Source organism: Mirounga leonina, unplaced genomic scaffold, assembly GCF_011800145.1.
Source record: "Mirounga leonina isolate KUSES-001 unplaced genomic scaffold, KU_Mleo_1.0 Mir_154, whole genome shotgun sequence".
In the NCBI taxonomy this organism is placed as follows: Eukaryota; Metazoa; Chordata; class Mammalia; order Carnivora; family Phocidae; genus Mirounga; species Mirounga leonina.
In genome coordinates this window covers 1,848,937-1,876,864 of record NW_023270389.1, presented here as the reverse complement: position 1 = coordinate 1,876,864, position 27,928 = coordinate 1,848,937, and the positions used below count along the sequence as shown (strand labels likewise).

At 56.6% G+C, this 27,928-nt stretch overlaps 1 protein-coding gene across 2 annotated transcripts; it reads right to left on the bottom strand.

Annotated features, from left to right (window-relative positions):
- Nucleotides 1-261: 261 nt before the first annotated feature.
- SEMA4A (semaphorin 4A) lies at nt 262-17,006 on the bottom strand. Of its 2 annotated transcripts, none has more exons than XM_035009805.1 (14): nt 16,817-17,006; nt 15,236-15,396; nt 14,263-14,325; nt 13,917-14,015; nt 13,596-13,701; nt 12,739-12,855; nt 12,333-12,457; nt 12,009-12,181; nt 10,862-11,012; nt 4,184-4,319; nt 2,513-2,631; nt 2,268-2,425; nt 1,886-1,986; nt 262-1,531 (listed from the first exon to the last, which is right to left on the bottom strand). In XM_035009805.1, exons 1-14 carry the CDS (start codon nt 16,947-16,949, stop codon nt 939-941), a joined length of 2,235 nt encoding a protein of 744 aa, XP_034865696.1. In that variant the 5' UTR covers nt 16,950-17,006; the 3' UTR covers nt 262-938. The 2 variants fall into 2 exon arrangements, with proteins under 2 accessions (XP_034865696.1, XP_034865695.1); XM_035009804.1 differs by having other exon boundaries at nt 4,184-4,364; nt 16,817-17,004.
- Between the last annotated feature and the right edge of the window lie 10,922 nt (nt 17,007-27,928).

Here is a 27,928-nt window from a genome sequence, read left to right as displayed (position 1 = left end):
GTCTGGTTGCTCCGTAAATTCAGTCCACCAAGAGGGGAGCGGGGACCGTGGGGCCAGCAGCTGCGGGGAGCGGCGATGGATGAGGAAAGCACTGCAGGGTTGGTTCTGGGCGGGCAGGTGGCAGGGCAGGTGGTTTGCCCTTGGAGGCAGCTGGGCCCCACAAACCTGGAGCTCCTCCCCGCTGAGGCCCTCCGCCCTGCGGTCCTCTGCTGCAGCATTCGGCTCCCACAGAAACCGCACCAGTCGTGAGCTTTGTCTTTTTATTTTAATAAAAAATAAACTGTCTGTGACAAGCGGTCTTCTGAATCCCAAAATAAAGGAAAGGGGAGAGGAGGGGGCTGAAGAGGTCAGCCAGAGGAGAGGCGGGAACAAGGCTCAGATTAGCCCTGTTCCTCAAGCACAGCAGGGGGTCACAGTCTGCCCCAACTGAAACAAGAAGGAAGGTGGTCACTTGCCGGGAGTCAGCGGTGCTCAGCGGACAAGGGGGCAGGACGGGGCAGCTCCCTGCAGGGCCCTGGGACAGTGGAGCCTTGGTGTCCGTGGGGGTGGCTGCTGCCCCCGGCGGGGGGGGCTCTCCAGGGACGGCGGGCAGCGGCGTGCCCACTCGTGTATACCTTGGGCTTCGTTACCACAGGGGCCCGGAGCAGTCTCGTGTTTTAGGGGCTCCTGGAGCAGTATGTTTCTGGAGGGATCCACTCTAGGTCTTCTTGTTTGGTCCAGGCCTGGGACGGCCCGTTGGAGGGCCCATGTGCGCGGTGGAGGGGAGGCCCACGGGGGGTCAGGCTGCTGGGTCCAGCCCCGCTGAGGGCCACCAGTGACAAGGTGGGAAGGTGGTGTTCTGTGTCCCCCCCCGCCCTCAGGGCTGCGCTGCCCCAGGTCCCCCAGCAGTGCGGCGGGCGCCTGCCCTACTCTACGCGGCGGCAGCCTGCGCCCAGAGTCTACGCCACCTCGGTGCCCAGGTGGTTGTTGTCAGCGTCCACATCGCTGGCAGACGGCCTGCGTTCCTTGGGAAGTTGGAGGTGCTGCTCCCGGCTCAGGGGGGCCTTCTCCCCCGGGGGCAGGGTCCCACAGCCCTGCACCTTGCCCCGGGCTCGGAGAGCCCCCACTGGGGAGGCGAGGAGGATGAGGAGGGCTCCTGAAAGCACTAAGGCCAGGAGCACAGTGACTGTGAGGAAGTGGGGCCAGTAGGACCGCTGGGCAGCCAGGGCGGCCCCGCCACCAACCCTGGTCAGTGGGGCCTCCACACGCTCCCGGGGAATGCCCCCCAGCTCGGGGTCCAGGGCCAGGGGCTGATCCTGGCTGTGCACCCAGTAGGACACCACAGGGTACGAGAAGCCATTCTCCATGGCCCAGCACTGGTACAGACCCCCCACCCCACCCTGCAGCAGCAGCACCAGGGAGCCGTTGAAGACCGCCGAAGAGGCTTCTGGGAGCTTGGCCGTGCCCCGACTCCAGTGGTAGGAGGCCAGGGCCGAGAGGTGGGGGCAGGGGAGCTCCAGGATGGAGTTGGGGACAGCCAGGACTTCTTTAACTGTAGATGAAGGAAGGAGACGGCTAAGGGAGGGGAGCAGGAGGGCAGGGAAGCTCTGCCGACATTTGGACCCTGACTCCCCGCTTCCACCTTCCAGTTCAGCTCCCAAACTCAGCTCTGCTCCCTCGTCTATCTCCAGTCTGGATCCCAGACCCTCAGTCCATCCGACTCCGACTCTTGACACCAAAACAGACTTCAGCCTCAACCCTGGGTCCCAGCTCGGAATTCCTATCCTCCCTCCCGATGCCAGGACTCAAATCCGCCCCAGGTCTGGGTGTTCAGCTCTCAAGCCGGGCAGGTTCTGGGGGAACACCAACCTGAGCCTTCCCCCGCACCCCCTGGTTCCACACTCACTGATTTGGGGGCGGCTTTGAGGATGGAGGCTCCTGCCCACGGGGCCAGTGGCGCATGCCCACCCTGGATTCCCTTGTTCCGTGTCCTGTCTCCAGGACTTCCTGAGAAGGCAGGGAAAGCAAACCTCAGGCCTTGAAACAGACCAAAGCGGGAAGAGGAGGGAGGAAGGGGGGCAGGGTGGGACAGAGAAGAGGGCAGGTAAACCCAGGCCGGCTGGAGCAGCTTCAAGACTGCAACCCCGTCCCAGGAGGAGCCTCTGCCATAGGAGGGAGGTCCTGGGAGGGGCTGTGCCAGTCGCCCCTGGAGAGAGGAAGAACCCCACATGCTGGGTAAGAAGGTCCCGCTGGGCCAGCCTCCACCGCTGTCCAGGCCTGGCACTTACGGGATGGGGGTGGGCAGGAGACGGCAGGTTCCGGACTCGGGGTCCCAGGCACAGTGGGGGTCCCGGGCCAGGACACAGTCCACACAGCTCCCATAGACGCTGCAGTTGGCTCGGGGAACCCTCCAGATGCCCCCTGAGAAGCCCGCAAACACTGCGCCCTGGAAAAGTGAGGGAGAGTGACCTCTGCACACCCAGTAAGGACCCAGCACCCAAGCCCCCCGCCTGGGCAGAAGGCCCCTTGCCACCTGTTCAGGGGCCAGCAGCAGGTTGCGGACAGGTTCGGGATCAGGGAACAGCTGGATCTCCTCCACCAGATGAGCACTGCCGTCCCCACTGACCACAGCCTTGTGGAGGGCGCCTGTGGCTGTGGAGAGACAGGGAGCACGGACTCAGGCTGGTCAGGCTGCTCCCCTCTATGCTGTGGGGCTGACGGGAACGCTGTTATAAACGGCTTGGAACCCCTGGCCTCTCTGTCTTTCCTTTGCAAGAACCCAACCCACTCCTCTACGGACTTGGGGCAGCGGGCAGCTGAGCGCTTCTGCAGAAACCCCATCGGCAGCCACCCTCACCTCCACCAGCTGTCCCTCCAAGGACTTCAGGGAGGTCTGCGCTGACTGCCCTGTTAAAAATTGCCACCTCCCCGGCTGGCATTCGGATCCACCCTTCCTCAAAATCAGTTTCTAGTCTCATAACACGCTAAGTCCTTGGCTCATGTGGTACGTTCGTTGTTTGTCTGCATGCATTCCACAAGCACCGAGCTTTTGTCTGTTGCTCTCTGCTGGGACCCAGTATGTGCGCAGCGGATACAGTGGCTGGGAACGTGTCCTGGAAGGATCGGCGCACCTGTAGCTTTCTCCCATGGAAGCTCAAGGTCATCCACCCCCATTGGGCCCTCCATACACACGCCCGGCAATCTTGCACATTCCCCTGCTGACTCTCGCTCCTTCTTTACACACTGACTTTTGAATCCACCCCTTTCTCCTCACACCTCCCCCTTTTCTACCCCTCGTTCCCAGCCCAAGACCCCGTGTCCTCCTCCTGGACCATCACAAAAGACTGCCCGTAAAAGCTGCCTCTGCTTCCTGCCGGACACCCACCCAGCCTTACCTTCTTCTATTCCTTCACCCCATCCCAGCAGAGGGCTGGCCCCCACCCACGTCCTGGACTCCAGCTTCTGCTCCCTCTGCAATTCACCTGCCAGTTAGCCCCTGGCTTGCCCATTTCTTCACCGTCTGCCTCCCTCCTAGAGCCTGAGGACCTTTCCATCTTTAAAAACAAAAGCATGGGGGCGCCTGGGTGGCTCAGTCGTTAAGTGTCTGCCTTCAGCTTAGGTCATGATCCCAGCGTCCAGGGATGGAGCCCCACATCGGGCTCCCGGCTCCACGGGAAGCCTGCTTCTCCCTCTCCCACTCCCCCTGCTTGTGTTCCCTCTCTCACTGTGTCTCTCTCTGTCAAATAAATAAATAAAATCTTTAAAAAAAAAAAAAACATGCTGGTGGGACCCCCCCTTCCTCCAGTCACCCCCTCCCCACTTGCCCTTCACAGCCAACTTCCTGAAGGAGAGGCCCTGCCCTCGCTGCTCCCAGCCGCCCGACACCTGGCCGCTCTTCACGGCTCTAATGTGGCCCTAACGTGGCTTCTCTGGGAGACAAACAGCTCCCGCTAAGGCCAGCAAAGCCCTCTGTGTTCCTTTGTCCGTCACCCTCTCCAGACTCAAAGCTCAGAAAGGATGGAGACTGCATTGTTGGGTAACCCCACCATATCTTAGAGCCTAGCAGGGCGCCAGGCACATAGTAGGTGCTCAGGAAGCATTTGCGGAATGAAAGCAGGAGTGAACGAACTCCAAGGTTTCCCTCCGCAACCTGAGTTGCGGTCCCTGCTTGGTCGCTGCGGGACGTCTGGAGCCCTTTACTCACCGGTGCCCAGGTAGAGGACCAGATGGCTCTGCCCATCGACGCCCTGGGCTGTCTCCACCGCAAGCCTCGTGTACTCCACACCAGACTTCACCAGCAGGGGTGTCCCCACCACCTGCTCATCCATCAGGAAATGGTCCTTCATGAAGGTCAAGGCTTTGTCAGAGGAGGGGCCCACGGAGCACTAAAGGGGGAAGGAGGCGCATCGGATCAGCGCTCTCCCTCCTGCAAGCTCACTGTTGCCCCCCCCCACCCCCGCTGGGCCTCCCTCAAGGCGGTCCTCCTCTCAGGAGGCGATGGACCTCTGGGGCTGCCTGGCTTGGCATTCCAGGCTCTGCACACAGTGCCGCGTATCACCGGCTTGCTGTGCAGAGGAAACGCACGGATATGTGGAAAGTGACATGAAGTAAGAACTTAACAAATGTTAGCTGTTGTCCTTCTCCCGTCCTTGACGCCTTCCCCATGGGTGCCTGGCAGCCGGCAGGAAGTAGCATGAGGGATGATGCACTCATGTCAGCAGCCCCAGGCTTGCACTGCACGAGCCCGGGCACACAGTTGGTGCCCAATAAATGTTTGCTGAGCCAGTCACTGAATGACGTCACAGAAAGGGATGGTGTCGCATGAACCTGCTCCACAAGTCTGGTGGAGCCCCTTCTCCATTCAGGGCCTCCTTTTCCTCACCCATAAAATGGGGAGGGGGCGGTGGACAGGGGGTGGGCTGGCTGTTCCCTGAAGGCCCTGCCCACACCAGCGTGCCATGCGCCGTGTCCTGATCTCGGTCGGGATCCTTGTCCTCCACACCCCAGGGCGCTATCTCAGGGCCAGCCCCACTCCGTCACCTGCCACTGTGTCCTCAGACAAGTTACTCCCCTCTGTGAGCTTCCATTTCCTTATCTGCAATGTGAGGTAATAACATCTGTATTTCATTCTGATGCCAGAATGAGCACATGCACCTACTCTCACTTCCTCCCCCCCGAAAAGGGGGGGACAAGGGGGAAGCAAAGACAGCCACAGGGTGAAAGCTGAAAAGCAAATGAACAAATATGGTAAAAGACTGAGCAGGAAAAAAAAAAGAAAAGAATCTTCTTAAGCCAGCCCCTGGGTAGCCAAAATGATCTGATTTACAAGGCAGAATTCCTAAAGGTCATGAATGAGCTGCGGGCCAGCTCTGGAAGTGGGAAGGGCGGGGTTGCGTCAGGAGAGCCTCTGAAAGTCTGTGCACCTGGCAGCCTGGGCTCCCGCACCCCTGCGCGACCCTGCGGGCCTCGGCCCAGGACTGGAGGCTCCTTCTCCGGAGACGGGAAAGCAGAGGGTCTCTGGGTGAGGGCAGCAGTCAGGGGTGAAGGCGGAGAGGCGCAGTGCATTTGGGGACACGTCCCCCCGGCCCCCTGGTGCCAGCAGCCAGGCCGTCTCCCTCCAAGCACAAGGCTGGAAGAGGCCTCCAGAAAACCGAGTGCAGGTCATAGGTAAGCCCTGACAATGTTGATACCAGTGGTCCGCAAGAAAACCGCCCAACCAGGCCATCTTCCATGAGCAACAAGGGGCCCACGCTGACGAGTCACATCCAGGGGCAAAACTTCCAGAGAGCTTCACGGTCCCCACTCCTATGCGAGCGGAGAGCCCAGGGCCACCAGGTGTGTGAGTTAAAACATGAACACGAAAGAGACCAAAGCAAATCAATGGAAAAAACAAATAAAAAGCTAAATGATGCAGAGAAAAGAGACCCTCACAGTGAAGTATTACTGCTGTCTTACGAGAGCTGAGCGAAGACCATGTGCCGGTGAAACCAGACCATAATGCTACAGAAGAGGAGCACCACGGCAGAGAGGGAGCTGGACGCCACACATGACCCGGAAGAAGACCCACAACCACGGTGAAGGGGTCTTTCCCCCCAGTCAAACTCTGATCTGACCAAGTCTCTAGGCCCAACCTCCAACGAAGGTGTAGGAAATACTGCACCTCCACCACAGAGACCCATAGTCACCAAGATCTGGACTGAGAAAAATTCTATAGGACAAATAAATGGCAAGAAAAAAAAGGGAACATACAGATTAAAAGAGACTTAAAAGAACAATGATCTAAAGGGTGCCCGGCTGGCTCAGTCAGAAGAGTATGCCGCTCTTGATCTCGGGGCAGTGAGTTCAAGCCCCACATTGGTTATAGAGATTACTTAAATAAATAAACTAAAAAAAAAATAGCTAATCCAAACTTATATATTTTACTTAGATTTTGATTCAAATAAATGGGATTTGGGGGCAGCTGGGTGGCTTAGTTGGTTAAGCGTCTGCCTTCAGCTCAGGTCATGATCCCGGGCCCTCAGATTGAGCCCCACATCGGGCTCCCTGCTCGGCGGGGAGCCTTATTCTCCCTCTCCTCCCCGCTCATGCTCTCTCTCGCCATCCCTGTCTCTCTCTCTCAAATAAATAAAATCTTTAAAAAAATCCTGTATTTTAAACAACTTTTAAGACATCTTTGAGACTACTGGAAATTTGAATACTAAATGCATATTAGATTAAAGAATTATTCATTTTTACAGTGTGAAGTGGTACTACGGCCATTTTTTTAAGCCCTTATCATTTGGAGATACTAAAATATTTATGGACGATGTAGTGGGTTGATTGGTGCCCCCCCATTCATCCATCTGAAACCCATGAATGTGACTTTATTTGCAAAAAGGGTCTTTGTAGATATAATTAAAAGTCTTGGGATGAGCTCATTCTGAATTATGATGGGCTCTAAATCTAGTGACAAGTGTCCTCACGAGAAGTGAAGGACACATACAGAGGAGAAGGGAAAGTGACGACGGGGGCAGCGACTGCAGTGGTTGGGGTGTCTACGAGCCAAGAACAGCAAGGATTGCCAGCCGCCAACGGAAGGAAGCTGGGGGAGAAGCAGAGACGTTCTCCCCCAGAGCCTCCGCCCTGCTGGTGCTCTGACTTCCACCGCCTGGCCTCCAGCCCGCAGGAGGATACATCTCTGTTGTTTGAAGCCAGGAGGTTGTGGTAATTTGTTACAGCAGCTTACAACACTAATACAGATAAAATGCCCTGTCGGGAATCTGCTTCAAAATACCCCGGGGCGGGGGGGGGGGCGGTAGGTGGAGCACGGCTGAGACAAGTTTGCTTGGCTATGTGTGGGTATACGGAGGTCCCTTGTACTATTCTGTCTACTTTGTATACATGTGTGACATTCTCTATTATAGAACATTTTTTCTTTCCTTTTTTTTTTTTAAGATTTTATTTATTTATTTGACAGAGAGACACAGCGAGAGAGGGAACACAAGCAGGGGGAGTGGGAGGGGGAGAAGCAGGCTTCCCGCCGAGCAGGGAGCCCGATGCAGGACTTGATCCCAGAACCCTGGGATCATGACCCGAGCTGAATGCAGATGCTTAATGACTGAGCCACCCAGGCGCCCCTTTCTTTTCATTTTTATTGGATGTTTCCAAATATTTAAAAAAGATCAAGATTCTTGGGCGCCTGGGTGGCTCAGTTGGTTGAGCGACTGCCTTCAGCTCAGATCATGATCCTGGAGTCCCAGGATCGAGTCCCACATCGGGCTCCCTGCTCGGCAGGGAGTCTGCTTCTCCCTCTGACCCTCCCCCCTCTCATGTGCTCTCTCTCTCTCTCAAATAAATAAATAAAATCTTAAAAATAAATAAATAAATAAATAAATAAATAAAATAAAAAAGATCAAGATTCTTAGGCAAATTATCTCAAATGAGACCCTTCAAAGCAATTTAGAACATACACAGCAATCATCCCCCCTTCAGTTTTGCTGTTTTTTAAAAAAAAGATTTCTTTATTTTAGAGAGAGAGAGAGAGATAGCAGGGGGAGGGGCAAAGGGAGAGGGAGAGAGAGAATCTCAAGCAAACTCCCCACTGAGCATGGAGCCCAACGTGGGGCTTGATCTCAAGACCCTGAGATCATGACCTGAGCCGAAACCAAGTGGCGCCCTACTGTGCCACCCGGTGCCCCCAGTTTTGCTGCTTTATACCACTGTGTGATCGACAGAAATGGAAATTGAATGGCATGAGCCAGGTCGGAAAATTTCACCTGTTTAAATAACAACAAACTAGAGTAGAACGTTTTTATAAAAGAGATATTCAGGGGCGCCTGGGTGGCTCAGTCGTTAAGCGTCTGCCTTCGGCTCAGGTCATGGTCCCAGGGTCCTGGGATCGAGCCCCGCATCGGGCTCCCTGCTCAGCGGGGAGTCTGCTTCTCTATCTCCCGCTCCCACTGCCCCTGCTTGTGTTCCCTCTCTCACTGTGTCTCTCTCTGTCAAATAAATAAATAAAATCTTAAAAAAAAAAAGAGAGAGAGATATTCAAAGCTCAAAAAGGGGCACATGGGTGGCTCAGGCAGTTAAACATCTGCCTTCAGCTCAGGTCATGATCCCAGCTGGGGTCCTGGGATTGAGCCCCGCGTCGGGCTCCCTGCCCAACAGAGAGCCTGCTTTTCCTCCTCCCTCTGCTGCTCCCCCCGCTTGGGCGCGCTCTCTGTCTCTCTCTCTCTCTCTCTGTCAAATAAATAAATAAAATATTTTTTTAAAAAGGCTAAAAAAAGCTCAAAAAAATCTAGGAAATTAAATATTTTAGCAGGAATTAAAAATCCGATAGAAGGATTTGAAGATAAAATTGAGACACTCTCCCAGAAAGTAGGGCAAAACGAAAGGCTTGGGAAACTGGTTGGGATTTAAAGACAGAGCGGACCGGCCCAGGAGGCCCAGTAAGAAGTGAGAAAACATCCTAACATGAGAGTCTGCTCCATGAGGGAAGGGACTTCTGTCCACTTCGTTCACTGCTGTGTCCCCCAGAGCTTGGAACAGTGGCAGGCAGCCTCGAAAAATATTTGTTAAATGAAAACATAATAGGAGGAAATTGTTCAAGAAAACTTCAAACTGAAGGAACTAAACTTCCAGGCTGAAGGGGTAGGTTGAACATCCAGCAAAATAAAGGAACAGAGTCCCATCAAAGTGCAATACTGTGAAATTTCAGAACAGCTAAGGACAAAGAGAAGGCACTACTAGATTCCAGTGAGAACGGGGACTTTCAGAGACTTAAGAATCGGAAGAACTCTGGACGTCCATCCCCTTGAAGATAACAAGGCAAGCCTTCAAAGTTTTGCAGGAAGATTATTTCTAGTCTAGAATTACATGCACATATCAAACTATCAAATGCAAAAGTAGAATAAAGACATTTTCAGACATTCAGTCTCAAAAAATGTACCTGCCATGTATCTCTTTCAGGAATCTATGGAGGCTCTGCTCCACTAAAATAAGAAAGTAAGAAAAAGGGGGGCCCGGCCAGCTCAGTCGCAAGAGCATGTGAGTCTTGATCTCAGGGTTGTGAGTTTGAGCCACGATGGGGGTAGAGATTACTTAAAAACAAAAATCTTAAAAAAATAAAGATAGTGAAAAAAAAAAAGAAGAAGAAAAAAGAAGAAGCCATGGGATGTAAGAAACATGAGGATGTCACAGAGAGATACAAAGGAAATGCCCAGAATGACGAGAAGGGAAATACCAGGATGGTGGCGGTGCCCGGGATGGAGGTCCAGACTGCAGCAGACAGGAACAATCTCCAGGAAGACGAAACGGTTAGAATGCCTAACGGATCTGCCTTCAGAGAGATGCAGATCATTGAGGGAGAGTTTGGGGTTGAATTAATGTTTAGAGCTTAGAAAACAAAGCAAGCCAAAAAAGAAAAAAAAGAAAATTAAGAAAGTAAAAGAAGAAAAAAGAAAGAAAGAAAAAGAAGAGAGATAATTACTAACCCCAGGGAAATTCTTAAATTAGGCAAAAAGGAAAAGTAATCAGGGCCTGCTCCTTGGCTCAGCTGTGCATGAGTCCTAATCTACATACTGATCTAACCAAGATTATTATAAAACTATGTTGGGAGATGAGGGGTGGGTGCAGTGATGTGCTGGTAAAGCAGTTGCAGTGGGGGTCAGGGAACCCTGACTCGTTGTTTGTTCACTGCCGTGGCTCATACTCCCCCCTTGGCTGGTCTCGGGCCACCAATGTCATGTCAGCGCACATGAATTTGGAAACAGATGCCCCGAAACAGTTCTTGCTGGTTGCTATAGGCACATACATAACTGGGTGGGGGTGGGGGGCACAGGTAAATCCTCACCATCCAGAACGGGAATTCAATAGATCCTGCCTGAAACTGAAACATCAAGAAGTAGTAATAAAAGTATGTTAGAGATTTGGAGATAAATACCAAAAGTATCAGCTAAGAGAGTTGAAGGTGGTTGTCCCTCTAGAGAGGGAAAAGGGGAAGACAGGGCACAGGGCTGTTTTTGGTAACTGACGGTGTAGATCTATAGGGTTCTGTTAATGGTGGCCATATGCAACTCTGATCAAAACACAAAAGTTAATAAGAAATGCAGATGAAGCGTAGGCAGTCCTTGGCACAGCCCACGCTCCCTTGTTTCCCCAGGGATACACCCAGGTATTTGGGGTGCACTTAGCAGAGGGGGGGACTCTGTGTGTAGGATGGGCTGGACACCTATGGGATGTGGGGCACTGAAGCAGGTGTGTATCTGAGCAGACAGGACTGGTTAGGGCAGGGAGCACTAACATTTATTGGACATTTATTGTGCCATGACAGATACTTTGATATGTGCGATATGTGTGTATCAGTGGGGGCGGAGGGTTGCTCAGTGCTGGGGGTGGTACTCACGCTGCCTGGTCGGGGACTGATCTCGGGGACCCCATAAGTAGTCCAGCGTGAAGTCTCTTTGTTCAACTCCTTGTACTTGCCCTCAAAGACACGCTTGATGTCCTTGAGGGAGAAGGCACAGACAGCAGAGCTCCTGGTCCCACCGATCTGCCTGGGGATAGCCCAAGGGGACATGGTCATCTCTGCTCTACCATGAAGCTCCCCCTCCAGCCCTCACCCACCCTTGTGAGAAAGCCCTGGAGGGCAGGAGTGTGGAGGGCCGGATTGGCCTACTGCTGCCTACTTTCCCCCCAGCCGTGGTGATAAGGGCTAGGAGAGCCCCTGACTCTGGCCCATCTTAGGATTATCCTTAAGGACAATTAATTGGGTTTCAGGTCTTGGGGTGGCTCCTGCCTGTCTTGCCCAGGCTGAGCTGTACCCATGGGAGGGGCAATGTAACTAGATCCTGACAGGCTCCAGATGAAGCTCTGCTCCTTTGGGTCCCCTGGATTCTTGATCCTCAGACAACCAACCAGAGCCCGACTATGAGGCTACTTCTATTCCTCTAGCCCTGGTCTGTGGAGACAGGTTTCTCTTGTTCTCTTTAACCTGATTGTGGCACACACCATGTTCTCAGTTCTGGATGCCACTGATACCAGCCCCTGCTTACAGCAGGTATCTTTGGTATCTGACCCACGGACAGCAGACACCTAAACACTGATGCAATGAACTTTTCTCAGCCTCCAAGCAATGACTTTTTATCTTAGTGACACTGATGGTGTTTCCCTCTTTGCTCTGGCCATTAGGAAGCTCAGAGCTAAGTTTGTAACCAGCATCCCAACACTGCATAAATGACAAACATTTGTGATGTGCTGACCCTATCCCTGCCTTCTTATTCTCCTTTTACTCCCATTTCCTCATCGGTTTGATCTTATCTGGTCTCAATGTTTGCCTTCCGTGAACTGCCTCCTATCCTTTTTGGAACCCGGCAGGATATAAAGGAGTAAGAACCTCTTTGAGCTTTATCTTTCCCATCTACACGAAGGGCATGAGTCAGATTCCTGGGACGTGGTGACGGGCACATGCCTTCCTAGGTGAAGTGCGTGGAGTGAGCGCTCTGGACCCCACAACCCGCGTGCAAGCCCCGCGTCCCCGCCGCGCTGCTCACCACTGAGAGCTGAAGGCCGCATAGACGCGGGGCTCGGCGGAGGCAGCGGCGGGCAGCAGGACGGCGTGGCGGATGACGTTGAAGGGCAGCTGCCCGGGCTGCGAGCAGAGCAGCTGGGCCTTCAAGAAGGTGGTCCATTTCTTCTGCAGCAGCTTGTCCCCGCCCACGTCGTTCTAGGGCCGCGGGGGCGGAGTCAGGAACGCCCCGCCCACCGCGCCCCGCCCCCGCCCCCGCCCCCACTGGGCCCTGGGCGCTCGGTCCCGCCTCTGCCACCTCCCCATTGGCTCCCTCCACGGCCAGCCCCGCCCCCTCCCGGCCGCAGACCTTGCAGACTCTGGCCACCCGGGACGTGTGGAGCTTCTCGAAGAACTCGAACTCGCTGGCTGTCTCCTCGAAGAAGAAGTAGACGAAATGGGTCGAAGGGATGGCTGCCACGAAGGAGGCGTCCGCTGCGGGGCGGGGCACATAGGCTTAAGGTTGGGACACCCCAGGGCTGGTTCTGCAGCGGCAGGCCGCCCGACGGGATGCCCCGCGGCTGGCCAGGGGTGCCCTGGGGGCGCCTGCTCCCGTCGCCTCACGGGGTCGGGAACTGCACCCCCCCGAACAGGGCCGCCCGGCACAGAGGGCCTCTGCACGGAGGACGGCGGAGTGCAGGAACGCGGCTCTCGGCCCCGCCGGGTCCCCGCGCTCGGGGCAGGGCCAGACCTGTGCTGGGGGCTCGGGTCCTTACGCTGCAGCCAGCGGAGGAAATTGTCGGTCTTGAGGACGGGCTGGGGTCCCAGCGTGCGGATCAGGATGGGCTCGCTGCCCAGGAAGTTGTTCATGGTGCCAGAATAGAGCATCCCATCTGGGGAGAGGGCGGGAGGCTTCCCGGTTGGAGGGGGCCTCTGCCCTCCTCAGACCTGCCTCTGACCCAGGCCAGTACCCACATGGGTCTCCGGCCCCCTTCCTGTGCCCTCCACCTTCCTGTGGCGCCCATAGCCCAGCTGGCAGACCCCACTGAGCACTGTTGTTAGGGAACCCTGCCGCAGGGAGGAGCCACCCCTCACGTCCTTCTGTGTGCTGGCCTTGTCCAACCTTTCTCTCACTGCCCCCTCACACACCCAGCAGAACCACGTGCCAAGTAGAATCACTCTCTTCCAGAGGTGGCTGTGTTTTCTGTTTCCACACCTTGGTCCCACCCTTCTCTTCCTGGAACATCTTCCCTGCACATCTACCTATCTTTCGAGGTCCCACTCAAAAGCCAAGGGCCACCTCGTCCAGGAAGCCAAGGTGGGGAGTCTGTCTGGGAGGACACGGATAGTGATTTCTCTGTAAGCTCTATGGAACAAATGGCCGAACCTCAGGCCTCTTCTCCGCCCAAGACCCTTCCCAGACCTATGTGAACCTCTCTCTACCTCTCCCTCTCCACCTCCTTTGTGGCAGCATCAGCAGGAGCTGGGGGTTGGGGTGCTGAGTCGCCCTCTGATCTGGTGTTCAGAGGCTCCTGGCTTCCCCTCCCTCTGTCCCCTGCCTTTCAGGAAACTGTCAGCTTCCATATTTCACAGAATGACCCAGGAAAGCAGATGCCAGGAACCCGATACTCACCTGCCAAGACAGCCGTGTGCTTATGGGCAGGGTCAAAAGGGCTTTGGCCTTTCCCCTCCACAACCTTGTCCTCGGAGATGGGCAACAGGTAGGAATCTTGGAGTTCCTAAAGGGGGGGAGAGGCTGGGGGCCAGAACGCCAGAGTCTCATGTCTGGGAAACGAGGGGCGTGAGGGAGGGAGAGGGACGTGGAGGGGAATTGGGGCCAGGAAGCTCATGAGGGTCCCACATCCGGGAGAGCAGGGTTTTCCAGAGCTCGAGAGGAGGGGGGTTAGGTGTGAGAAGGGATGCTTGGGTCTGAGCACTGGGTGCCGTGACTCACAATGAAGGTACAAGCGGGGCTGAAGGCGAAGGTGCCACAGGTATATAGGTGGGTGGCGTTCAAAGAGACCAGGACACGGATAAAGTTGAAGCACTGGGTCTGGGGAGACAGAGAATCCAGGTGTCTGGCCACTTGCCCCACACACCGGGGCCCCATGGGCTGCCCCCCACTTCCCAGCGGGGAGAGGGCCCGGGATTGCTGAGGCGGTCCCTGGACATCGTCACAGAACGTGGCGCAGACGATCACCATGGAAAGGAGCCTCCTCCGCTACCTGCCCAACCTGACGTCCTCCAGTGATGGTCTGGGGACCGGGGTTCTCCGCCCCTAAACCCCCACCTCCACTTACCTCATTGCTCTTCTTCTTAAAGGCGCACTCACTCTTTTTTCGGTCACTGGCTGGCCAGGGTATCTGCAGCGGGGGGTCGGGAGGGAGAGGATGTGAGGTCTTGCGCTCTAGCTTTGACCTGCTGTCCTCTCCTTGGGTCTAGTTGGAAGCCACCAGCGGGGCATGGCGGTCAGTGACATGAGCTCTAATAACTGCAGTCCGTGACCATGGCTACTATTCTGAAGATACTGGTGTTCCTCAGGGCGCAGCTCTGTGGGAGCGCACATCCTGTGCAACCAGACCTGAGTTTGCATCCAGGCTCAGCCCCTTACTGGTTGAGTGGTCCTAGTCAACCTCACAAGCTTCTGGAGGGCACAACCAGGAACATACGTAAAATACCTAACGCAGTGCGTGCTGTGCAGGGCAGAGTTGACAAACCACACATTTCCTGGGGAAATTGTTCAAAATGCCAGTTCCTGGCTCACACCTCAGAGAATCTGCATTTTCAACCAGCATCCCATATGCGCAGGTGGCCCACAGACCACGCACTGACAGACACAACAAGGAAGGTGCTCAGTAATTGCTCGCTCCCTCCCTCCTTCTTTCCTTCCTTCCCCCTTTCTTCCTCACATTGTCCCATTAGTAGGGTGACTATAATTGAATACAGAAGTCTCGGTGATTTCTACCAGTGGGTGGATATCAGATTATTGATATAATTTGAGTCAGTATTTCTGTCATATGTCAATGATTTCCGTATCAGCCATCTTAGCAATTAATATTATTCAGCCAGGATGCATGATAGCCCAAATAGTGAGGCCACTATTGGGTTTCTTCTCTGTTCTCCAGACCGGATATACGTAGCGGGAATTGCTGGTTACCGCCGGTTGGGGTTGACAGCGCATGGGCAGTGAGTCACACATGGGCGGTCCAGGCACGGGGCAGCTGTCAGCCCCCCTCACCCCCAGCCCACACCCTTTGTCCCCAGCCTCCTCACCATGCTCTTCAGCTTTGGCATCCCCAGGTCCTGGATATCCAAGGCCAGAATGGCCTCTCGAGCCCCCACATAGAGAGTGCCTCCGTCACCACTCAAGAGCAGAGTGTCGAAATCCTGGAGGCCCTTCTGGTGGAAGAGGCTGAGAGCCCTGCGTCCCTCCCCTGTTGGGAAGTGATGAGAAGGGGTGAGTGATGAGGAGTGGGTGGGCAGGCAACTGACTTCTGAGGTCAAGGTGTGGGGGGAGGGTTGGCAGTGTGTTCCCCAGGCCTCGGCAGCTGGACCCGCTCTCCATCGGCAGCTCCCCCTCCCCCTCCCCTCACCCTGCCTGCTGGTGGTGTAGGAGCTCTGTGTTGAGCCCACAGGGGAGAGAAGAGGCAGCCAGAGAGAGGCTAATGACAGCCTGGGGCTGGGAAAGGTGGCCTGCACCCAAGAGACAGACAAAGGGACGGGAAATAGAGCGAGGCACGTGGACACTCTTCCAGGCCTCGGAGGGGCGAAGGGGGCAGGGGAAGGAGGCGCTGGTCCTCCCCCAGGGAGGAGCAGGGGAGCAGAAGGCAGACAGACAGACAGGAAGATCCTGGGAGCCACAGACAGGACGGTGTGGCTTGTAGGGTCACACTCACCAACCCCCTTTCCCCTCCTCTAGCAGGAAATTCGACCACTAGAATCACAGCCACAGGCTGAGCAGAGCAGACACATATGTCTTCAAAGGCCCCTGTGGGCTTGCCTGGATGTCACCTGGGGGCGTGGGGGTGAGCTGGCTCCCAGGGGGCACACCAGCGACAGGGACAAGCTGCTCCGTCCCCTCACAGGCGCATGCGCACCTTGGCCCTAGTTAGAGGACCGCCTAGCCAAGCATCACCATTGGAAGCTCTGACCATCTCAGGACCAGAAGGAGAAGTTGGCAAGGTGCCGGAAGGGGTGGCCTCCCTCAGAGCTGTGTAAGTCCTTCGCTCACTGAGCTGACCACCCTTAGCACGGCTGGCTGCTCACCTGCCTCCCCGCTCAGGCCTGCGAGCACCCTGAGCAGGGCCGAGTCTTGTCTCTGTTGGTAATTCCAGCACCCAACACAGATGCTCAGGAGACCCTGCGCCCACACCTCCTGCAGGGCCCAAGTCCTTCCCTGAGCCTTCTCCCTGGAGGTGGGAGGGCCAGCGGCCCCCACAGCCTCAGCAAGAAACCAGCCGACAGTGCCCGTACCCCAAAGGGCTGCCCTGACTCTCTTATTCCTGGTGTCCGTGGTACTGGACACGGCGTGGTCCGGTGTCATCTGTGTGGTTGCCATGAGCCTGTCGTGTCCCGGGCTGCCAGGTCCATGGATGACCTTGGCTTTGGGGGTGCGTGGGGGCGTGAAAGCAGTTGGGGGTCTGAAGTGCCGGGGGGTGAGGGAAAGAAAAAGCACCATCTCCGAGAAGCACCCTGGGCCCTCCCTTCACTCAGTCTTTGGCCACACAGTTTCTTCACTCCTTCCTCAGTCTCTGGCGCTCCCCGTGTCCCTTTCCTCCCCCTGTCCCTCGGGCTCTCTCTTCCTCCGCCCCTCCAGCTTGGCTGGCAGCAGGCACGCGGCCCTGTGACCCTTACCTGCACGGTACGTGATCCTGGGCAGGGGCTCCTGCCCACTGGCCCCTGCAGTCGGCGGCAGCGGCAGAAACAGCTGGGAGAGGAAAAGGCCCAGGAGACTCCAAGGGTCCCGGCCCAGGGCCAGGAGGGCCATGCTCAGCCGGAGGCTGTCACCAGATGGCTCTGAGGAAACAGGCACCCAGGCACTCCCTGGGGGAGCCATCCTCACCACATCCCCCCCAGGGACCAATGGGAGAGCCCCAGGCAGCAGAAGTGGGGGTGGGGGTGGGGGTGCCGGGAAGGGGACAGTTTCCTTTACAGAGTGCCCTCAGAGTCTCGCTTCCATCATGCACAGGCGCCAGCCGGCTGCCTCACGCTCGCCTCGGGGTCAGAGTCCTGCCATCAGGCCTGTCCTTCTGATCTCTGGCCACCACTGGCCCTGCTCTGCCTTTTCTCTCCTTACTCTCAGGAAGTCCTTCTTGCTGTCTACTCCTTTCCTTCCCTTCCCCGTAGCCCAGAACCTAAACCCTTGCCTGGCCCCGGGAAGAGCAGATCCCTGCACTTAAAATATAGGTTAATCGGACCCATGTCTCCCGGCACTTTCAGATCTGTGGACACCCTGGTGCCGCACTCTCACCCCTGCCCTCCGATGACCTAGGCAGGCCTGAGTCGGCTTGCTCTGACCTCTCCCCTCGCCCCAGCCGGGCACAGGTCTTCGATGCCCAGGCCTACCTGGCCCTCTCCTTGCAGGGAGGCGATGCGGGGCCAGGCAGGCTCCCAGCACTGCCCGGACCTCCTGCAGTTGGCCCTCTCCCTGGGCTCTGTCCCCCTGGGTGGCTGCATCCGTGTCCCCAGGACCGTCAACCTCCAGCCACCCGCCTCATCCCACATACCCTTGAGCCAGCCACAGAGCAGAACCCCGGGTGTCCGGACTCTGGGATGGAAGGGGTCCCCAGGCCCCGGAGGTGGGGAACGGAGGGCTCAGCCCGGCTGGGCCGGGAGCACGGCCCTCCAGGTACCCATAGTGCCAGAGCCAGCACTGGGAGCTCTGGAAAACCAGAATTTCCACCTCTCGAGTCCTGACAGATCCCTGGCTTGGGCGGAACTGGGGGTGGGGTTGGGCGGGCAATGAAAGGAGACTCGCCTCGGCCTCCCTCCTCTCTCTCTCCATCCATCCAGAAAGTTGAAAGGCCAGAACATTTCTAGGTCATGTCAGCTACCCCTCTGCCCTCTGTCATGCCACATCCCGTCTGACCAGCCCAGGAGTGACTTCTCTTGCTCAAGCCCTCACAGATAGGAGACGTGACACCATCTCTGTTCCTCTTTTGGCTCACCCACAAGATGAGGTCTCTTCACTGCTCAGGACTCGGAAGTGCCTACAGTGGTCTAACCTTCAAACTTCCACTTCCAGCTGGGCCGCAGTCCTGAGAGACGGCAGCAGCTGTCTTCGGCTCTCACCCGCGGCCGTGCTGACCGCGTCCCTCTGCAGCCTGGTGCCCGTCACTCCCGGGCCAGCAGCAGGCCGGGCGGAGGCCCAGAACGTGTCCCATCTGAGCTCACCCCTCGGGGACACGCTGCTGAGGCACCCAACCCCCCAGTGGTGGTGGCTCACCTGCCCCTGGAGGCCCCAGGGGGAGCCCCGTCATAACGCAGGGCTAATGAGGCGTCTAGCACCGAGGCCTCACAACCTATAAAGTGGGTAGTTTCCGGCCCACTCAGCCCGAAACTGGCTGGCTGCTGGTTTGAAAGCACCAGCCATCGCAGGGCTGACCTGCTCCAGCCGGCGGCCCAAGTCCTTCTCATGCCCGTTCCTCAGGCAGGGAGCCCTTCCCGTCCTGCCATCCCACTGGTCACCTGGGCTGCAGGTCGCTCCCTAGATTCCCCTGTGAGGGCCCCTCGCCCTCTTTCCTTGCCCCTCTGCTCCCATTTCCCCTCCATTCACCTGGGGGTTGGTCTCAGCCAGACCCCTCCTGACAACTGTGTCGACTCTCCCAGACTTTCACGGAGGCTGGTGGCCAGGTCCTTGGGAGAAGCCGGGGGCCAAGCCGCTAGGGAAAGTCTTTCAAAGACTCTCGGAGTCCCGGGAAACTCCCACCTGGACCCCACCTTCTGCGCCTCCCCACCTCCCAGCCCAGACTGGGACCTGCCCTGGCCCTGGGCCTCTCTGCTTGAACAGATTAGCTTATCTGGGTCACAGGGAGGAGTTCTGACGGGGGGGGGGGGGGGGGGGGGGCACGTGGGGGAGGCAGCTCCAGCCCCATGCTCTCAGCCCGACGCCCCGTTTCTGCCTCTGGAAGTGTTCTATTCAACATGCCAGTCCCACGTCCTCCTTCCCCAGAGACCCAGGAATTTTCCTTCCGGCCGGGTCAACTTTCCCAGGCCCTCCAGCCAACATGAATAGTTTGCATTATTAAGCTTTGGTCCACCCAAGAATTTTAGCAGCTAGTCACCACCGTGGTCCCATTTCACAGGAGAGGAGAGTGAAGCTCAGGGAGGCTACACAGGGAGAAGCCAAGTTAGACTCAGATCTGCCTAAAACGAATCCCTTGGCCACCCAGTGTCTGGGGAGGGCTGACTCCTGCGGTCCTCCCTTAGCTCTGGGCCACTTGGACGGGGCAGACAGCTCCCCGGGGGGTGGGGGTGGGGGGCGGCAAGCTCAGCTCTTCTGGGCTGAGAGCATGTATCTCAGGGGACTCCCGACTCAAGAGGGAACAGAAACCTCTCCGGCCGTCGGGTCAAGGCCCGAGCCCCACATCCAGCAGGGCCGGCAAGGTCTTTGGAAGAGCCTGACGGGGAGCTAGGGCACCCTGCCCCGCCACTGCCGCTCCTGCACGGGAGGCCCCGGAGTCAGACGCCGGGACCCGAAGCCGTGGCCCCGCTGCAGCTGGGGAGCCCCACCGCCAGGCTGGTTTCAGGGGCACGTGACCTGGGCAGTCACAGGAGCCCCCACAGGGAAGGGCCCACGCAGGATCTGATGCTCTCCTGCTGCCGTCCCGAAGGCGGCTGACCCTTTCTGAACACAGGACCGCCCCACATCTTCCTTTTGCACCAGGCCGGCAGACGATGTAGCAAGCTCCCCGCGGACAGGGCCCCACCTCCCTCTTCCCTGCCCCAGTGAAGAAACCAGGGCCCGCAGGGGAAGTACAGCTGGGGGGGTGGTAAGAAGGGACAAGGCCTTAGGGGCCGTGACATTGCATAGCCCCAATGGGGGGGTCCCTCAGCTCCTTTCTCCCCAGCCTGGGGACCCCCTAATAGCAACAGTGCTGAGTTCAACCCTGTCCCCCACCCCAGGGTCCACCTCCTCTGGGGACTCTTTCCCCACGACCCCTAGATCACATCAAATAGTAGCCTCTTCCTGCCAAGCTTTCTGGTCCGGGGTGGAGATCTAGCTCTGGGGGTTAGAGGTGGGAGGGCAGACGGAGATGTTGGTCTCCACCCTACCCCGTGCTCCCCCCTGTGCCCCTACCCCTGCTCACCCCCTGCACCCCTACCCCCTGCTCACCCCTGCACTCCTACCCCATGCTCACCCCCTGTACTCCCACCCCCTGCTCACCCCCTGCACCCCTACCCCGTGCTCACTGCCCTGCACCACATCCTGTACTCATCCCCCTGCACCCCTACCTTGTGCTCATGCCCCTGCATCCCTACCCTATGTTCACCGCCCCCCCCCACCCCATGCTCCCCTCTCCCTCCCCACCCCGTGCTCACCCAGAGAACTCTGGGGCACTTTGTCTCTTCGGTGCCCCAGGGCACATGGATACCTCACTGAGAGGGGCTCCAGGAGTGGGGAGAAAGGCTTTGCCAGTGACCTAGCAGGTCCAACGCCCCCTACCCCCTCTCCCTTCCAGCCTCAAGGGCAGCCCCAGAAGAGCACAGTTGTGGGGAACATCAGCTTCCTGGCTCCCCTTCCTCTGCCCCACCTGCCCAGCCGCTGGTTGCCCTCTTTTTATTATCACAAGCAAGTCATATCAACTTCTATTTAGGTGCCTACTGTGTGTAAGGCACAGGGATGTCCCTAGATTCTACCCCCCCAGCAACCCCACACCTCTTCCCACCCACACTGTCTCTCAGCCTTCTTGCCACCCGCCCAGCCCAATCCCCCCTAACCCTTTACCCAGGGCCTCCTAGGCTTCCTCCTCCAATCGGACTGTGCTGGAAGGCTGAGCTGAGTACCGCACACAATGGCCCGACCCCTCGGTCTGCCCCCTCCTCAGGGCAGAGCCCGCGCCAGACAATGGCCCGCCCCCTCCCTTCAGCTTTCCGGCTCCCTTACCTGGAGCTTGGGGATGCACGGTGCTTCCCTCCCCCTGGAATGCCAGGCAGTTCCTGTCTCCCAGTGCCTCCGTCCCTGCCACACCCCCGCCCCCCATCCTCAACCCCATCCCGCCTCACTGGTCCTCAGTCACCATGGCGACCGCATCTCTAAGTGGGAGGGACTAGAATCTCCCCATATTCTTCCTCCTCCTACCCGTGTCCCCCTGCGCCCCACCTTCTGTGGCTCATGGATCCACATGTGTGGGGGAGGCAGGGCTCCAGATGTGGGGGGGAAGCAGGAGGGGAACACTAGCCCCTGGGGGGTCCTTGCTCAGTTCCCTCTTCCCCTGTCAGGCAGGCATCACCTCACAGATGTCCCCCAGCTGGGTTCAGGGGTCATGTGGGGCCAAATTCTCTCTATGGTCAGTTTCTCTGGGTTTCCCTCTTCCCTGGGAACTGTGTCTATGTAAGGGGGAAGGAGGTCATTCCTGGCCGCCAGCCAGCCTGACCCCATGCAAACTAAGTTTGCCAAGGAAGAGGCAAATGAACATACAAATATCTGTGCAAATAAGCTGAGAGGCAGGGTCTCTGTCAAGAAGCCCTCTCGGGCACCTGGGTGGCTCAGATGGTTAAGCGTCTGCCTTCGGCTCAGGTCATGATCCCAGGGTCCTGGGATCGAGCCCCACATCGGGCTCCCTGCTCGGCGGGAAGCCTGCTTCTCCCTCTCCCTCTCCTCCTGCTTGTGTTCCCTCTCTCACTGTGTATCTCTCTGTCAAATAAGTAAATAAAATCTTTAAAAAAAAAAAAAAAAGAAGCCCTCTCTTCTGTTCTTAGTATCCTGACTCCCCTGGAAAGGCGACCACTGCCACGCTCAGCTTCTGCCATTTCTTCCCGAGCCACTGTACCAGAGCCTTCTTTGCCTAGCCGCCTGAGACCTGTCAGGAGGAGAAGGGCTATGCTGTAAGAGGAAGGATGAGGGCAGACTACAGAAGGGACTTTCCAAAGGTCTAGACCAGATGCAGATAAAGCAGAGACAAGCCTGAGCTGGATTCTTTCCCACCTCTCGAAGGGCAAGCAGAGATCTGGCTGGAAGCTTTGAATCTGGGCCTGTGTCCTCTCCCAGCCCCGAACCTGAGCACCCCTCCCTGCTCTCCTGTCCCCACTGGACCTCAGCTCCCTCCTTGGTAACATGAGCAGTGGACAAAGCCCCTTCCAGGCTGGCTTCTCTGGGCTTGGGGGAGGAGGCACCGGGGGGGGGCTGGGAAGCAGGAGCCCTGGGTCCCAGGCCAGGCCGCCTCAAACTTGCTGTGTGACCCCAGAGAGCGTGCTTGTTCTCTCTGATTCACATGGGTAAAATCATAGCTTTCTAGCCTACCTGGGAGCAGTTGGGCTCATTTCTAGACTAAATAGTGTTTCTAAGAAGAAGGAAGTAAGTATGCTGGTGCTGGCTCCGGGCTGAGCTTTCAGAGGCCCAGTCTGGTTCCCGTTCAGGTCTGGGTTGGGGGGGAGGGGGGGTGGCTGAGCGTTTCTGCCTGGGGCGGGGCCAGTTGGACTTGGCTTGTGCTGAAAGCAGAAGTGGACTCTGAGCAGAGCTCTATCACTGCCCCCACGGCCACCCTTCCTCGCTGCCGGCGGCCCCTGGCCTTGGGGCCTCAGAGAGTGCCCACTTGCTCAGGCTCTTCTCCCCCTGGATGGGGCACATGGTGGCGGGGAAGATGGGTTTGGAAATCACGGTGGCAGGGCCAGAGGCGGCTGAGCTAGTGGTGTAAGAGGAAGGAAGAGGTCAGACTATAGAAGGACTTCCCACCTGGGAGTGTCCCTGGGTCTTTCCTCTGCCTCCTTCCCTTCTGGGGGAACTGGGTGCCATCTCTGGAGCAGAATTGTAAGGGCCACATTTCTGAAATACTCTAAGGAAGCCTGCAGGCTCCCCCACCTCTACTTAACCCCGGGTTATGCAGGCGGGCTTCGGGGAGCCTCTCCTGGTCCTGCCCTATGGAATCGGAATTCCAGGAAGGGGCTGGGCTGTCCTGGTGAGGCAGTGGGGACCTAGTCTCGGGCAGTGGCCGTGGCTGTGGTCAGAACTATGCTGGGGTGAGCTGGACACCCAGTGCCCTGTGTCCCCTTCTTCTGGGTGGAGAAGGAGGGAGAAGATTCCTGCAGCCTCATCTCCAACTCTCCTGCTAACACACATACAGTTCCATTTCGTCTGGCTTGCCTAGCCTCAGTTTCCCCACCTGTGGGAAGATGGGGTGCCAGGGCCCCACGTCTTTAATTGCAGGAGGGGCAGCAAGTGACTGATGGAGTTTATCACAGGAGGGTCCCAGGAAAATGAGATGGGGGAGTGGAGGGTGAGGAGACACAGCCTTCCTGACCCCGGGCTCTGCCCCTGAAGATCCCCGAAGCTGCCCTTCCCCCAGTCTGAGGCCGGAGGACCACCCAGAAGGACCCCCTATGTTATCCACTGAAGTTGGCACAGATACTCTATGCCCAGAGTGCTAGGAAACTGGCATCCCACCCTTCCATCCCCTCCCCCGGGGACCACGGTCCCCCTTCCCCACCACTTTCCAGCCTTACCCCCAGCCCAGCAGTGGAGACCCTAACCCAGGCGTCCAAGACTTCCAGCAGAGTCTGTACAGGGCAGGGGGCGGAGCAGGGGCGGGCAGGGCAGGGGGAGTGGGTGGGGGCCCTGCCTGCCCCCTCCGGTGCCCCAGTTCCCAGGCAGCTCTTAAAGGGACCAAGACGAATTAGCTAGGGCCGGCTTCAGAGGGTGGCTGTGGAGGAAAGTGGGTGATGGGGAGGGGATTAGACTTGCCAGGGGCAGGAGGGCCAGACTGGGGGCCTGACACCCCCTCTGCTGCTCCAGAAGCCCTCAGACTCAGTCTAGCCTTTCCCTCATCCCATGGGACCCCCATGTTGGCCAGCCGGCTTCTGACTGCCCTCTCCTCCGATCCTGGCCCCCATCCCCCTTGGGCCCCTGCCCACTTCCTCCCCCTCCCCCACATTCGCGCCACCCCAGTCTCCAGCCAGAGCAGCCAGCTGGCACTGACTGGCACTAAGCACAGAGAACCAGCCCAAGGATTGTGAGGGCTTGCGGCCTGGCCCCAGAGGGGGCGGGGAGGCCAGCACCTCCGGGTCCCTCGGGGGGCTGGGGGCAGGAGGCCCCTTCCCCTCCAGATCCCTCTCCAAGCCGTGCTCCTCTGGCCCTCGGGTAAGGGCACTGTGGTGCTGGGGCCAGGGCTGCAAGGAGGCAGGGTCGGGCGCATCCCTCCCCGTGCTAGCCGCCTAGCGTGTGAGGGCGGGGGCGCGGAAAAGGCGAACGACTGAGCCGGTTGCCTGTGGCCACAGAGGGGTCTGGGCAGCCAAGGGAACAGGCGGGTAAGGAGAGGACAAAGGCACGAAGACTCAGACAGCAGACAGCGAGCCGGCAGGAAGCATGGGCTCTCATCTCTTGGGCTCAAACCCCCTGGCTCCGCAGTGCCCACAGCGCGAAGCCCCCCCCCCCCCACCCCACTGGAGTTCTGTGGGTGTGAGAAGGCTCTACCCCAGTCCTCCTGCACCCCGCCTTTCCTAGAGTTTCAGTATATACTCAACCTCCTACCTGCAATTGGACTTCCTCTCATTTCTACCTGATAGAATCTCTCTCTCTTTTTAAAGATTTTATTTATTTATTTGAGAGCGAGAGAGCACAAGTGGGTGGAGGGGCAGAGGGAGAGGGAGAAGGAGGCTCCCCGCTGAGCCAGGGGTCCGACGTGGGGCTCGATCCCAGGACCCTGAGATCATGACCTGAGCCGAAGGCAGTCGCTTAACCAACTGAGCCACCCAGGCGCCCCTTTTTTTACTCTCTACACCCAACATGGGGCTTGAACACACAACCCTGAGATCAAGTTGCGTGCTTCACTGAGTGAGCCGGCCAGGAGCCCCATTGATGGAATTCTTCTTGTCTTTCCCTGCCCGCCCCAAAAGAACCCCTTCCTCCGGAAAGTCCTCCTGGGTCGTCCCACAGTATTCTGAGTTGCCACAGCATTTTCTGGGAGTCAGGAGCCCTGGGCTCCACCACCAGCAAGCTGGATGACTTTGGCCGAACCTCTCTTCTCATTGGCTCTGGGGTGCTTCGCTTTAAGTGGGAAGAAGAACAACAGGTCTCTGCACAGTTGCTCACACTGAGTGGTTCCCTTCCTGCGCTTGCAGACGCTGACAAAGTACCTGTTGGGCATGTAGCATGAATAAGACAGACCGAAACACCTGTCCCTGAGCACGCACATCCCAGGACGGAGACAATGAACAAACACGCAAATGAGTATGTCCAGTGGTGCTAAGTGTCCTGGGGAAAAATAAACTGGGGAGGCTGGCTGGGAAGTGTTAAGGCTCAGGAGGAGGAGGAGGACGCTGTTTTAGAAAACTTTGTCAGGGAAAGCTTTCCCGGATGATGACATTTGAACAGGGACCTGGAGAAAGTGAAGGAAATATTTGATAGGAAAAGTGGTCCAGGCAGGAGGGGGGCCACCGAAGGCGGGCAAGCACTTGGTGGGTTCTGGGAACCGGGCGGCAGCCACGGGCTTGCACAGAGGGGGCCTGGGGGTGAGGGATGAGGTGCCTGGGTTGTCCCGCCGCGCTCCACACGTCATTCATGCATTCCATTTGGCTCTTACACGGACTGTTTTAGGAAGGCTCTGGAGCCGTAATCCACCCAGGAGGCAGGGGTGACGATGCTGGGAGAGCAGACTGGCTTCCAGATCTATTGTAAAGAGCTGCATCTTCTGGGGGACTGAATGTGGTGTTCGAGAAGATGAGAGGAGTTAAGGATGAACTCCAGGCTTCGGCCTGAGCAGCCGGAGTGAAGGCTGGTCACCAGCTGATGTGGGGAGGACGACAGGCAGAGCAGATCGGGGCCGTCGGTACAGACATGCTAACCTGGAGAAGCATCGGGTCTGGGGTTCAGGGCAACGGAACGAGCTGAAGGTGTCCACTTGGGAATCAGCAATGTGTGGGTGGTGTTTAAGGCTGTGAGCCTGGAGGAAGCCTGTCTTGGCCCCCGTGTAGACAGAGAGGAGCTGGGCCCGGGCGTTCAGTCTGTCAGATGGGGAGAGAAGAGGAAGACCCAGCAGTGGGGACTGAAAGGGACCAGAGCATCATCGTCTGTGACAAGCAAGGACAAGGGCGGTGAGGACTGAGTAGAGACCAGTGGGTCAGCCATGTGCAGGGCAGGGGACCTCAGCAAGAGCAGTCTCTTTGGAATGAAGAAGGAAACAGGTCAGCAGCTGAGCACGAGGAGGAGAATTTGAAGAGACAGGAGAAGGTGTGACATAGTCCTTTGGAGAAAGGGGAGGTGGGGCTAGGGACAAGAGGAGGGGGTGGTGGTGATGGGGGTGGTAATGCCAGGGACGTGTGGTCACAAATTTAAAGTCAGACTAGTGGGGCACCTGGGTGGCTCAGTTTGTTAAGCATCTGACTTCTGGTCAAGTCCTGATCTCAGGGTATTGGGATCCAGCCCCTGGGATCTCCGCACTCAGCTGGGAGTCTGCTTGTCCCTCTACCCCTCCCCCTGCTCCTGCTCTCTCTCTCAAATAAATAAATACATCTTTAAAAAAATAAAGTCAGACTAGTCCGCACCAAAACTCCATCATAAGAAATTACCTGAAATAATCAAAGAAAAGGCATTCTCCGCACCATTATTTATAATCACAAAAGTGAGAACAAATCTAAATATCCAGAGACAATTGGTGAAATGCGGTGTTATATATATACTTAGCCATTTTTAAAGTATTTTTATATAATAAACATCCTTTATAAAATATCTGCAAAACATACAGCTTAATAGCTAAAGTTGAGGGAGAGAGCTTTCTCCCCTAATCTTAAGAACCAATATGAAAATGATAATCTTCCCAATAAAAACATGAGCAAAAGATAGAAACATTATTCACTCCAGAAGAAATGCAAATAGCCATTATATGTGAATGAAAAAACAATTTCAACCTCTTTTCAAAATGCAATTTGAAACAACAATGAAGTATAATTGTTTTCCTATCGAGTTGGCAAAGATTAAAACCGACAGAAATGTTGGTGTGGGGAGGAGCTTGGGGAACAGTGAGCTTGGCTGCAGGTGAGAATGGGAAGAGTCTAGTTTCTCTGGAGGATGCTTTGGCAATGTTTTCAACAGCCTTGATAATATACACACCTGTGACTCGGCTAGTCCTGTCTTGAAATTTATTTCATGGAAATGCCCAGAGATGCTGCAAAGACGTCTGCTCTGGGAAGCGTTATTTGTAAGAAGCCGCAGAACATTGTAAATGTACGTATATATTTGGGAAAATCGGAAACTATACAAAATGCTTGAAGGCCTCCCCCCACAATGTTGATGGTGGTCATCGTGTCATCGTGCAGTAGCGGAAACGTAGATGAAGAACGTGGCTTTCTTCCTCTCCTCCCCTCTCCGGGGTATCTCCAAGTATCACTTAAATGAACCGCTAGGAAAAGAATCAGTGTTATTTAAAGATAATGTTTATAAACTTAGAAGTAACATTGGAAAGTGCTCGTGCATGTTAACTGTGAAAAGCAGAATCAAAATTTAAACCACAGTGAGATCCTAACTATGTAAATTATGTGTTCAGGGAAAAACATCTAGAAAGAAATCCATCAGTGGTTGCCTCTGGGTGATTGAAAGGGGATGACTTTTTTCCCTTCTTTCTATTTACCTGCGTTTTCAGTTTTAACAGAGGGTTACAATCTGACACAAAGCATTTTTTTAAAGATTTTATTTATTTATTTGAGAGGGAGAGAATGAGAGAGAGAGCACCCAAGAGGGGGGAGGGTCAGAGGGAGAAGCAGACTCCCCGCCGAGCAGGGAGCCCCAAGCGGGACTCGATCTTGAGACTCCAGAAT

Coding starts and splice junctions, on each gene's coding strand:
- SEMA4A (XM_035009804.1), bottom strand. CDS start 16,949: ATGGCCCTCCTGGCCCTGGGCCGGGACCCTTGGAGTCTCCTGGGCCTT. Junction 12,458..12,738: donor TTTCCTCCGCTGGCTGCAGC/GTAAGGACCCGA, acceptor CCCGCCCCGCAG/CGGACGCCTCCTTCGTGGCA. Junction 2,426..2,512: donor TGCTGCTGGCCCCTGAACAG/GTGGCAAGGGGC, acceptor TCACTTTTCCAG/GGCGCAGTGTTTGCGGGCTT.